At 38.0% G+C, this 12,877-nt stretch overlaps 1 protein-coding gene across 3 annotated transcripts in view; it reads right to left on the bottom strand.

The window, feature by feature from the left end:
- Positions 1-3,094: 3,094 nt before the first annotated feature.
- Positions 3,095-12,877, bottom strand: part of LOC111872519 (DNA-binding protein D-ETS-4) — an 85,295-nt gene continuing 75,512 nt past the window's right edge. For all 3 annotated transcript variants that reach the window (XM_023866520.2, XM_023866521.2, XM_023866523.2), the window contains exon 5: positions 3,095-6,545. In XM_023866520.2, the coding sequence (XP_023722288.1) occupies positions 6,184-6,545 (362 nt within the window). In that variant the 3' untranslated portion in view covers positions 3,095-6,183. The remainder of the gene's footprint in view (positions 6,546-12,877) is intronic.

Here is a 12,877-nt window from a genome sequence, read left to right as displayed (position 1 = left end):
TTTCTTGGCCCTACCGGGACGCGAACGCCGAACCCTCGATCGTCCACCCCGTAGCCAGTCGCTATACCGACTACGCTATCTATGCTCTCCGTAGAGCAACTTACTGTATTTATAAGAATTGTATAATATGAACTGATTTAATCAAGAGAGAGTTCCTCAGTGTTTCAAGTAAAGAAATGCAAACCTTTCGCATACATCATTCCAAGACCCTACTGAAATATACTGAAGCATTTATGGAGAATCTCCATAACGAGGAGCTTCAGGATGATATTTCTCCGTGTTGTGATATATGAAGGTTCTTTTACTGCTAGTGGGGTGGGATTAAGTCCCTTGTACTGCTGCCACTTCTGGCCTACTGTACCAGCCCCAGATGATAGGTGAGGGTGATTGTGGAGCAATTGGTGGAATGAAGATTGGCAGGGGAAACCGAAGTACTCGGAGAAAACCTGCCCCAGCGCCACTTTGTCCACCACAAATCCCACTTGACCAGACCCGGGGTCGAACCCGGGCCGCCGCGGTGGGAAGCCAGCGACTAACCGCTTGAGCTATAGCCTTTGTCAAGGAGGCTAATCTCTTAATTTAATCTAAAGAAAGTGGATTTTGGTGGCCGGAATGCTTATGAGGGGTCACTTGCAAAACCGGAGCAGAGATCGGAAAATACCACTACATTACAGTACATGAATGTTAAGGAAATGATTAGGTTTGGTTTAAGAACAGGATCCCATTTTAGCCTTTTGTGTTCTACAACCGGAGTTATTGTCGGGTACGAAATCTCAGAAAATTTCTGTCGAAGTCCAGAATTCTACATTTTGGTTTCGGTGATATAGTAAATTTTGCTTCATAGAACCGCTGTTTTCCTTTTTTTCAGAAAAAGATAAATTTTGGCCTCAGGTTCACTTACAATCTTGGATCCTTTCAGTCCTACGTCTAGCACTCTCCCAGATCTCGTGTTTCGGCAAAATATGTGCAGAGCAATGGCGACAACAGATTAAGGTGAGTTGTAAGTAACGTGAATTGGTGCAAGCAAAACACGAAAAATAATATAGACCGGTTCTGCGAGTTCCAAGGCTAGCCAGCATGCATGCTCTTTCTCTCCCCAAACTCATTCTAAAAATACATGGCATTGAGTACTCTCAATCTGGTTTTCTACTTGCGACGTAAAACAGCTCTACATGACGTCACAATGCTTTCAGCAACCTCCCACACGGTTCCACTGTACAAATCATATTATGAGGCTCAATCTGGAGAAACGGGAATTTTACCGCTAGAAATGACAACTATTTCTCTGGATGTATTTCAAGCAAGAAACTCTGGGAAGGACGTATTTAGTTACGCCGTATTTTCTTCAGATCCTTCAGTCTGTGTGGCATGATCAGCACCCAAGTTAGTGATCTGTTTCTTTACGCAATTTCCTCAAATACGGATTCGTACTAAATACATTAGCCATTCGAAGAACGGATTTCTTATTTCCCTCCTTTGGGGTTACTCCACTCAAGTTTTCATCTCTACGCCTCTGACAGGCCCCCACTCCTACATAGTTCCATTATATCTTCGGTTCAGTTATAATCTTTTCCGCCCACTTACTGATTTCGATTCCAGTTTTTTAAGTCGTAAAAATTCACTTCTTCGCGGGAAACACACTGCGTCACCTCTAAATGACCATGAATGCTTCTTGGGAAATACTGGGTTTATTCTGAGAGTAATATAATCACATAAATAAACTGTGTATAAAAAACAGATTTTTAATGTTATGGCAGGTGGTACATATAGTAACCATTGTGCTTTAAAACGTTAAATTTCCCCAAAATAATCTCATTTTGCAATGCCATCATGTTTGCAGCTATTGACACAAAAAAATCATACAAAATTTGTGGGTACAGTTGTTATCTACCCCCATACAAAAATTTCTCATGCCTAGCTCTAATGGTTCATTACAAACACCATCAAACTGACAGTCAAATACAGATTGTCCATGGCAGCTGGCTGCATACTTTTATATTCTACGAGAAGTACAAGAAATATTATATATTCGTCAAAGAACTATTTATCATGGCACAAAACTTCCACATCCTATGCTAGTGTGCATAATGTCACACCCACCAAATAATTTTGCAAGGTACAAACTATAAAGATTTGGAGGTATAAGGTTAATATTAAAATTGAAAAATTCATTTAATTTAAAAGCTATTAGGACACACAAACAGGACCTGGCATAGCTCAGCCAGTATTGTGACTAGGCTACAAACTAGATGACAGAGAAATCAGGGTTTGATTCCCGATAGGGGCTAGAGATTATATCCTTCACAATATTCTGACTATCTCTATCACATGGATTCCAGGGGGCGCTTCTTTCCCCAGGGGTGATGGATCAGGACATGAAGCTAACCACTAACCTCCATCTAGAGCATAGGTTTTGAATGCATGGGGGTACACCTCCAGTCTCCCACCATCTTCAATATTGTGGTTCTTAATTAGGAACATGGACAATTTTCTGTTTAAATTTTAGGTTCCAAGTACATGAATATGACAACATAAACATCTTTCCTTATAAAATAAGGATATTAGAGAAAATATATGTTTATAGTTCAAAGGTTACTGTAACGCATTTTGCCAGACCATATTCTTCTTCAATAATGGCCAAAGCCATGTTTTAAGAACGAAGATGGATGTCTTCTCGATAAGCATCAAATTCTACACAGTCTAAGTAACTATTCATGAGGATCTGGGGGTCTCACAGCTGCGGCTATGAAGAGTTCTACCTTCTGGGATATAACACCATCTAGTTCAGTGAAAGTCAAGTGATGTTTTCAAGTGACAAATTGCTTCTGTCTTCTAGCTCAAAAGTAAGCAAAGCAAGAAAGTGAGTACTGTTTGCTGCCTTCTTCATGATGGTGTGAAGATTGGCTTACCCTTTGACCTTAAAATGGAATGTGACTTTCATAAGACTACACAGCATTATATATCAGAACACAGAACTTCAAGTATGATTAATTTCACATTACTTATTCAACAGTCCTATGGAAAAAATTACACTGCTGTAATGGAATGTAACACAGATATTAACAAAGTTTATTAGAAATTAAAACAACATTAATTCAAATACAAAATAAATGCTCTTTATTTATCAAAGAATTCAATAAATGTTACATAATAATAATCATATGCTTTCTTAGTATATTTACAAAATATTCATAGCCTTTAATAGATCTATTAATCTGCAGCTAAGAATGTTTTCAGACTGAAGACAAGATTCTCTTAAAATTTAAAAATGAAAAGCACTACATATAACATTTCTCGATTCTATCTATCAATTAAAAGAAACTAAGTGTGAACACAATTATATTTGTTGTGGAATCAAATTGTTCTCTTTATTAATAAATTAATCAAGAACCTTGATTTCCATTCTTAACAATAGAAAAATATTGTGTACTATTCCACTTGGGATTATTATTCCATTTTCACTGGTTACCATATTATGAAGCCTTCAAAAATCTAAAACAATATATTCATTTTGGAGTTTCCAAAACTGCAACCAGTAAATAAGTATCAAATAAGAATATCATATCTAAGATCTACAAAGATACCAATCTTACAGACATCTCTATACCATTAGGTACATAACTGAAGAACTACAAATCTTAAAACTATGGTACTTCTCACTGAAGTAATAACAATCAATCTGCAGTTTTGTTGTTCCCCAACCCAAATCCCATTACCACTAACCTAATTTAAGAACTGTTATGAACATAAAAACAATTCTATAACAATCTAACACTAAACTTGCAAAGTTGTCAATGACTGCAGTTTTAGAAACACATCACATATACCACATGCTACATGAAAGGATTACCAGTATCAAAACTACCGAGTTTTATGTAATAAAAGGTTTAATTTTATAAGGTGTCAGTACAAAAGTAGAAATATCTATAGTTAACTTATTTAAATGTTCTGATGTTATATTGTATCTTTCCAATTGACTTCCTTCTGGTTTAAGGTCACACATGGTTATCAACAAGCACAGAAGAAAAGCAGTGAAATAATTGACAATGATCACAGAGTCTGAATTTGAATGCTAGACCTGTTGTAAGGTGTAGTTCATAAAGCACAAACTTTGACATATGTATTAAACCTCAACATCAGGGAAATGAGTAAACATCCTTGTGGATGGGTTATCATTAGATTGTGGTATAGCTACAGCATCATTAGAAAGTTAATAGGTTCCATTTTCAATACATGATTTGAACCAAATCACCATACCAGGGGTCCTGTTGAACATATAGGACTTTTCTTTTGTAAAGTTGCCTGACGTACCCTGAAAGATGTCTTAGACAAAATTTGATTCAATATTAAATTCAATAACTCAAGATTGATCCTATTTAAACCTGATATTTATTATGATGGAATTCTAGCATGAAATGGGCAATGATGAGTGATACAATCAGGATCAATATATAAACACAGGCATAACATAATTTCTAAAGGCACTGACAGTTCGGTGATCCAACATTTTATGTTTCAGAAACTAAAATACTCTTGTAATTTCATCCTACAAGCCTCTAAATTATATACAGAAGATTTCAATAATACAGACATCACCTTTCAAATCACAATATGTCTGTTAAGGTTATGACACGTGATGGTTATAGTGGAGATAAAATAAAATGTCAGAGATAATTGTGGGTTGTGTGTGGGGGGGGGGGGAGTGAGCATTCTCTCCCACAGAAGAAAAAGACCGGTCTACAGAGCGCACTGACTGGGGAATGCTAGCAAACAAATATGGCACCATTAAGCATCTTGTTTAATTATTGTTGGTTTAGTTAATGATGCTTTCAATTGCTAAGATTACATAACATCAAATTAATTAAATCAATTTATTAATGAATAATGGATCGTAAAAAATATGGAAGGAAACAGCTGTGGTTTAATTTATGGTACTACACTGGCAGTTGGCTGGAGGGGCTGCAAAAAACCACGAGAAAAACTCAGCCAGGACAGCCATTCTCCGAGCCTAGATTTGAACCTGGGGTCTCCTGAATACAAAAAGGAGTGCTAACCACCACTAGCATATGATGATGGGTTACCATTATTTGATGTGTTAGAATTAAGGGCAACAAAGCAGTAATTCTGTATGTCCCACACAAAGCAATTATTTGTTTGCAGTATGTAAAAATACAAAATTCAATATTATTCATGCAAATTTCACAAGAAAACTGTTATTAATACTACTAATCTTAAAAGTAAATAAACATGTATTAATGCCACTAAACTATTCAGGTAGTTTTGTTCATAGAACTTACTTGAGAGAATATATCATAGATATATGGGACCAAAAATCACCGGTTTTCTGCATGACTCAAGTACCACAATGCCCACTTCCAAATTTACTTAAATTCTACCATTCTTAGATAACAGTGGTTGTTTCTGGCTACTTAAATTAGGTTCAAGCTTCAGAGGCAGTGCCAGATCCATAAGGACCCAACATAGCCGAGCACTGAAACAAATCCTAGTGGCAACAGTACATCAAAATCATCTCATAGGTAGAACTTTGGAATAGGACAATATGATACAGTGCATACTTCCCGGCAAGTTATTCAATGCACACAAGACATCAAGATCTACTTAATATCTATGAGTATCATACCATCTCAGATGCCAGCTGTGTGGAAATTACCTTCCACTTTGCTAGCTGTCTGGACACCTCTAAATGCTATAACATATTAAAAATAAATTACAATATATTATATCCATATTTTATGTCTCCACAATTTCGAATCTGAAGGTCCAGCCTATCAGGGACATAAATATCATCTTGCCACTGGCATTACACTGATCTCCCACCATATCTGGTTTGAGCAGACTTAAGATGTTTTCATATCTGTCTGTCAACACACAGAGTCTGGCAGAAGTTAAAACAATAAAGTAAAACTTAAATGAAACTTATCCTATGCATAACTGAACTTCATCGTGACGACCTTGCTAACTGCAACAGTGCACGAGAAGAACCTATTAATGTAACTTACTCTATTGTTAACTGCAACTATATCTCATCTAAATGCAAACAATGTGTACTACAATAGTAGACCTGCTACTATGTGAACATAAATAGAACCCCATAAATATATCCCCATTTACTCCCAACTGAAGAGATGATACAGAAACAAACTCATGACTTATCATACCTCCCTACAGGCAGTATGGGTGGCAGAACTGATATACCAATCTCTGTGACCTCTCTGTCTTTTTCATGATGCCCTTCTTGTAGTACTGACGAATTGATCGAGACAGTTTGTCATAATTCATGGCTGGCCTGTTCTTTCGTTTACCCCACAGTCGTGCCACACGGACTGAGTCCTCTATCTTGAAAACACCCTTGCTGCGGTCCAGCCAGCGGATACAGGAGCCATGGAGCTGGGGTGAGGACAGTAGCTCTTTGAGGAACTGCCACAGGTGTATGTGTGAGCCTCCAGTACCTCCAGAGCGGCTGGAAGGGACCTTGCCCACACTGCTGGTACTGGTCATAGGTTCTGGTTCCTCCTCTTCTTCCTCTGAAACACATCAGATACTTTCTGATCACATACAAGCACAAGTACTACTGAGGCAAATATATGAGACATGTCTTGTTTGACATGACAACTGGGACTGGTGCTGACAACTTGACCCTTGACTTAAAAATGAAGATGATTACACAATGATTATTCATATTAATCAACTTCAACTATAGGCTGATTGTGTAGGATGCAAAATGGAAACAAGAAATGAATACAGCAATCTGACAGAGAAAATCAGAGAAAATAGTCATTTGGAAGACCAAGGCATATGAATGGATGTTGCATTGTCTGTTGGAAACATGTGATGTGAACTGGATTCAGCTAGCTCATGGTAGTGAAGTATGAGGCTTTTGTTGCTGCAGTGCTAACAATTCAGGCAAAATTCACGAAAACCCTTGGCACAGTCTCTCAAATTACTCATATTTCTCATACTATTTTCAGTTGGAATTCGAACTGGGCACCTCCCAATTTTTTCGAGTTTTTCAGAACTATGTAGATGTTCTGGACCAGGAGGAGAGCCCTGGGGAACGACGCATATAAACAGGAAGTGCTGGGAAGAATTAGTCAAAGTCACATTGCGACTGACGGTCAGTCAGTCTGTCTGTCTTGGTGTCGAGGCCCAGCTGGGGTTCATGACCAGACGTTTCTTCTTATATGAAAGTTACTGTCCTGCCCATTTGGGGCGCCCTCTCTGACAAGAGTCGGGTCTGTCCTTTGTCAGTCATAGCCTGCATTAGTAAGTCCATTGTCAGTATTTACATATATTTACAAATTTAATCTTACTTCCTACGTCTATGTGCAATATATACAAGGCCTCTGTCAGTCCAGGCTCAGTACAGCAGATTATGCCCTATTTCTTGCAGTATTCACTACCACAGCAGTCTAGTCACTTGAACGGTCACATGTATGACCACTGCCAAGTTCAAGCCTCTTACACTTTCTATGTCGGGCTTTTCCTTGTCCAATATTGTGAAAATTTTCGTGAAAATGATTTTGTATGACTTCCGCTTTTTGCATGCATAATTTTGTTATATAATCATATACATATGGAATTTTGAAAGCCATTGGGAAGAATTAGTTGCCTGCTTTCTTTTAATATGACACGGACCGCATAGAAAATGATGTGTCCAACAATTCTTCTATTGCTGCATGTGTATTCATTGCTGTAATAATATTGTTAAATATTGTGACGAATACACCTGTTGCTAATAGGCGACTCCGTAAACAGCAGCCGTTGGTAGGTAACGCCCACAACAATAGAACAACGGTGTTATGCAAACCATTTCTAAGCAACGGATCGGTTAACACGCCTACAACAATATAAGTATTGCTGGAAATGATGTTTTCTATTCCGTCCGTGCAAAGTGGTTATAAAGAAGAGTTTGGCTGACCTCCACCATGACCCTGCGAGACGTAGGAGGCAACAAAAAGGGAAGTCTCAAATTTGAGATAGTAAAATATGGTCTTGAGTACCAAGGGTCTCGGACCCGAGAAAGACTGCGCTGGCAAAGACCAACAGCATGTACAAAGGACAGACCAGTCCTCTCGTCAGAGAGGGCACCCACAAAATAACCAAGACCGTAACAGTCAAACAGCAATAAAGATATGGTCGCAAACCCCAGATGGGTGCTTTATGCCAAGACAAGACTGGCTGACTGACCGTCGGTCGTAAAATGAGACTCAGACTCAGAAACAGTAATAAATATCTGGTCATAAGCCCCAGACTGGGTTCAACACCAAGACTGACTGACTGACTGACTGGCCATCAGTTGCATTGTGACTTTGACTCTGACTTGAGAATCAGCAGTTGAGTTCCAGAGGTTGAAGTGAGCAGTTAGTCGAGAATTGGGTTCTGCAAGGGAGGCTGAGATGACGCTGTGAGCTCAGGTGTGGAGTGTTAACCAGTGGGCAACAGTGTGATCATGGAAGCTGAAGAATCTTCATTGTTAAGATTCATAACCAGGAAACGTCTAGTGAAAACACTGCAAGGGAACAACCATTTTTGAGAGCTGTTACCAAGCAACGACTAGCAAAAGCAGACTGAGAAGGCTTAGCAGGTGCTGTGGAGATCTCTGAATTATCGAGATTAGCAGTTGCGCTGCAATTATTTGTAGTTCCAAATGGTGTATACAAATGGTCAATAAATCAAATATCCAATCCACAGCCCGTCTACAGACTCACATATGTATGTGTAAATTTCATTTACAATCCAGATAGTGAAGCTGCCCTCCCAACGTCCAATTTATAGCAAGGCTATACTGTATCTGATTTTGAACAATATTTGCTTCTTACCCCCAGGAAAGAATCTCATCAATGTTGTGAAGTTTTCAGCACATTTTCTTAAATGAGGAAAGCTATGACAAATAACTGATTGATGTGAATTTCAAGGTTTTAATAGTGGTGACCCTGGGATGGTACACTATGTTGTGTAGTAGATGTCTACCGACCATTTTAAGGACTCTATTACCTCATTCTCCAACCAATAACAATAACCTCAGGGTGGTGTTACATAGTCTTTTGAAATGTGAGTAAACATCTACAGACTACACAACATAACACCCCAGAAAAAACACTCTTCATATGAACCGATATTTCTGTGCAGCAACTAGCAACACTGGTGAGTTAACACATGTTAGATCGCATGACTACATGATTTAGCATTCCTTGGGATTCCACTTGTTTTGTGGTTGTAGTGGCACATTTGTTTGTTTGTCAGGAGCTACGGTGAAGAGATATAGTTCAGCTATATTAGCAAGAGTGATGGAAGAACTCGGTCACCTGTGAGGCCAAAGTACTTCCCAGAGATATTGGTGGTGTTATACAATTGACCAAGTGCATTCTGAATGTTGATTCCCAGTTTATTCATTATGACATAAATACGTCCATAATTGATCCTGCATGAATGTACAGCTGAACACTCAAAAATCAAAGAAGAACTCCAATACATACCTTCTTCATACCTGTACACATATTATAGTATTGTGGTCAAACTAATCGCACTCTGACATGCTGGGCTAAGGAGAAGTACTTGGCATGGCACATTTCTTGGGAAATTATCTCATGAATTTTCCTTTCCATCAACGATATAATGTCTACATATGTTACTGAAGATATGCATGAGGTTACTCTGCGGCCTTGGTTTCTACATGTTTCAAGGTGTTTGGCCAGAAGGATCAAACTTAGCTATAAATTCTGATGCCAGTAAGAAGTCCCACTTGTTAAAATTACCTCCCTCTTCACTGTCTCCTTTTAACACTAATCTTCACATCCCTCTTCACTGTCTCCTTTTAACACTAATCTTCACATCACAACTTCAAATATTCAGCATCTCATTGCATCATGTCCCTCAAATACTGGTTTGCTGTAGAAATCTTCTACAAGCATTTCCTCACGAGAGGTGGCAGCTTGAATTTACCTGTTTTCACTTTCAGGACTTTCATGATTGATTCCTTCATGTGTATTAAACTCACTCATACTGGGCTCTACAGCTGCAACAGGAGATTCAAATGCTGGCAAAATTTTTGTTGTGGTTTATGTATATTCTGGTGCTAATGGTGATATCTTCCTATATTCTTTCATCATGAACTAAGAACTTTAATAACTTGGAAATTTTCTTCCAGAGCAGTAGTTTGCTTCTGTAATTTCATCTTATGTTACAACATTTGTGATAAAGGCTTTTGTATTTCCTTTCCATCTTTGCATAACATTAAACTGCCTCCTTTGAAGGAGTTCACCACAATAATAAGTAATTATAATCAGTAATCCCATAAATATTGCATGACATTTGACAGATTTACTTGTTGCAGTTAACACAGCTCCTGTTCATGGAATGAAGTCCATGCAATTAGGCTGCAATACAAAATTCTGCATAACATGTGCTCAAATATCCATTCACTTTCAAAAAAAACCTGTGTTACTGTCATCTATAATGCCTACAGTCAAATACAACATGATTAGCTGTACAATAATGTGATAATTCATAACTTCATTTTAGGATCAATAAAGAAATGCATCAATTACAGCAAATGAACTTTCATTTAGCTTCAATCAAGAATTACAATATTTTCTATTCTATCCTTTTCAGTAAATACAGATATTCTTTTCTGCACAGTGTTCAAACCAACTCTGGGACCCAGTACACTTCCTATCCACTGGATACTGGGAGCCATTTTCCCTTGGGATAGCAACTGAAGTACAAAGCTGACCATTCAATTCCATCTAGTGCCAAGGTTAAGAATGCATGAAGGTGTATTTCCACTCAGGCTGTGCTATAGCTCAGGTGGCTACTCACCATCTTCTCACTGCAGTGGCCCAAGTTCAACACCAGGTTATGACATGCGGGATTTCAGGTGGACAAAACAGCACTGGGACAAGTTCTCTCTGAGTACTTTGAGTTTCCCTGACAAATCTCACCTCACTAACTACTACGCATTCATTAATCATCATATCATACAATACCACATAGTTTTGATGATGACAGCATTATTAAATAACTAGCTTCAAAAGTGTACTTCCACTGTCCCATACAGCTTCATGGCACAGTGTTTAATTAAGCATAGGTACAATTTTACATTTACTATAAGCCAGCAGTCATGTGAATGTGTGAGATGTGAATAATATTAGTGCACTTAATTTTAACAATTACAATCATGGTGACAATGCATACCATACAAATTTAACATAATCTGTAATAGTGAAATTTTGCATGAGTAAGGATCACTAAATTGGATCACTATTAACATACAGCTCCTTCTGCTCCCCCACAATATTAGAAGTATTACAAAACAAACAGGAAATTCTAAGACTGACAGCAACAAAGTTAAAACACAGATCTGTCTTTTTGTCCCAAAAATGTATTTGCATTCATCATTTCTAAACAAATACCAGATTCCAACTAAATGTCAGGCGCTTCTAGTATAAAAAAGAATTAAAAACATACTATACACTAATTTGAGCTGAGTCATCATCAGAAATCACTCCTCAACATAGTAACAAGTGCGTAGTGCGCAGTGAAAAGAGCAGTGTAGTAAGCTGTGAAACACTTTATTACTATATCCATGTTGCTGCCAGTGCATTGTTGATGCTATTAAAGATGGAGCGAAGATTAAGGATGAATCTAAACAAAGTTTTCAAGGGAAGATGATGGGGACCTAGAAATGGGAAGTAGCAGGAGGATGGAAAATATTCCATACTGAGGAGCCCCACAGTTAAAATTGTTAAGAGATGAGAGATGATATGGGTGGAACACATAATACAAATACAAAATGAGAGAAAGAGAGCATGAGAGTGTACACTGTACTGAACAAATATCTAGCTCTTGTGAACATGGCAATGAACCTTCACATTTCATAACAGCAGAGAATTTCCTAATTAGCCCAGCTAACTGCTGTCCTTGAAATAAAGACCCTGCACCATGGTGAGAGTGAAAGACTGGTCAACCTGCAGTCTACAGACAAGCTATCCAACAGAAAATGCCTTTCATCAGTCCCTCCAGACAAATGTTTGAATAGTACATCAAGCAGACCACAACTGCTTCTTGGTTGAGGCACTATATGATACAAGCCAGAAGGTTGCGTGTATGATTCCCGATAAGGTCACTGGATTTTTTAATTGACCTAAGCCTTCTAGCAGCACTATGGCCCTGGAGTTGATTCTGTTGAGAATCTAGTAACGTAAAAATGTTCAAGTTGGTAATAGTGATCTATATTCATTTGTTTTTGTTTTGTATTGTAATAAAAAGTTTCTTCTCATCCAATATGGCTGTTAAGTGATATGTAAGCATGACACAAAGAAAATCATCAGATTCAGCCTCTAACAGAAATGAGTACCAGGAATCTTCCTGTGTAAGGCTGACAAACTTCACCATCATATGTGAGCGAAGTGTCTAGAAAGTGTGGGAGCCTTGACATCTTATTACTCTATTGGCCTCCATGGCCTGTTACAGGGATGACTTTCACAAAATGTCCACCATTGTACAAATAGTAATTTGAATGGAAACTGAATGTTTAACAGTATCAGTGTCTGTAAGTGAATTAGGTGACATACAGACAGGTAACCAGCTTGCATATGATTGTGAAAAAGGAACACTGTACGTTCAGAAGCTAAAGAACACTTTTTAACCTACATATACCTAAATATATTTAAAGGTAAAGTTGTGCCTGTTCTTAAGCATGCCATGTAAACATATGGGGCAATGGAGGTAAAGTTCCATGCATTCCTGATATTAATACTATATGCCAGTTATTATTATTGTTATTGTTGTTGTTGTTGTTATTATTATTATTATTATTTAAACTGCAAATGGGTTTTTACCCCGTGGCAAGTGGTAC

This window comes from Cryptotermes secundus, unplaced genomic scaffold (assembly GCF_002891405.2).
Source record: "Cryptotermes secundus unplaced genomic scaffold, Csec_1.0 scaffold537, whole genome shotgun sequence".
In the NCBI taxonomy this organism is placed as follows: Eukaryota; Metazoa; Arthropoda; class Insecta; order Blattodea; family Kalotermitidae; genus Cryptotermes; species Cryptotermes secundus.
Note: the sequence above shows the minus strand (reverse complement) of the source record. Positions and strands in the feature narration are given on the sequence as shown.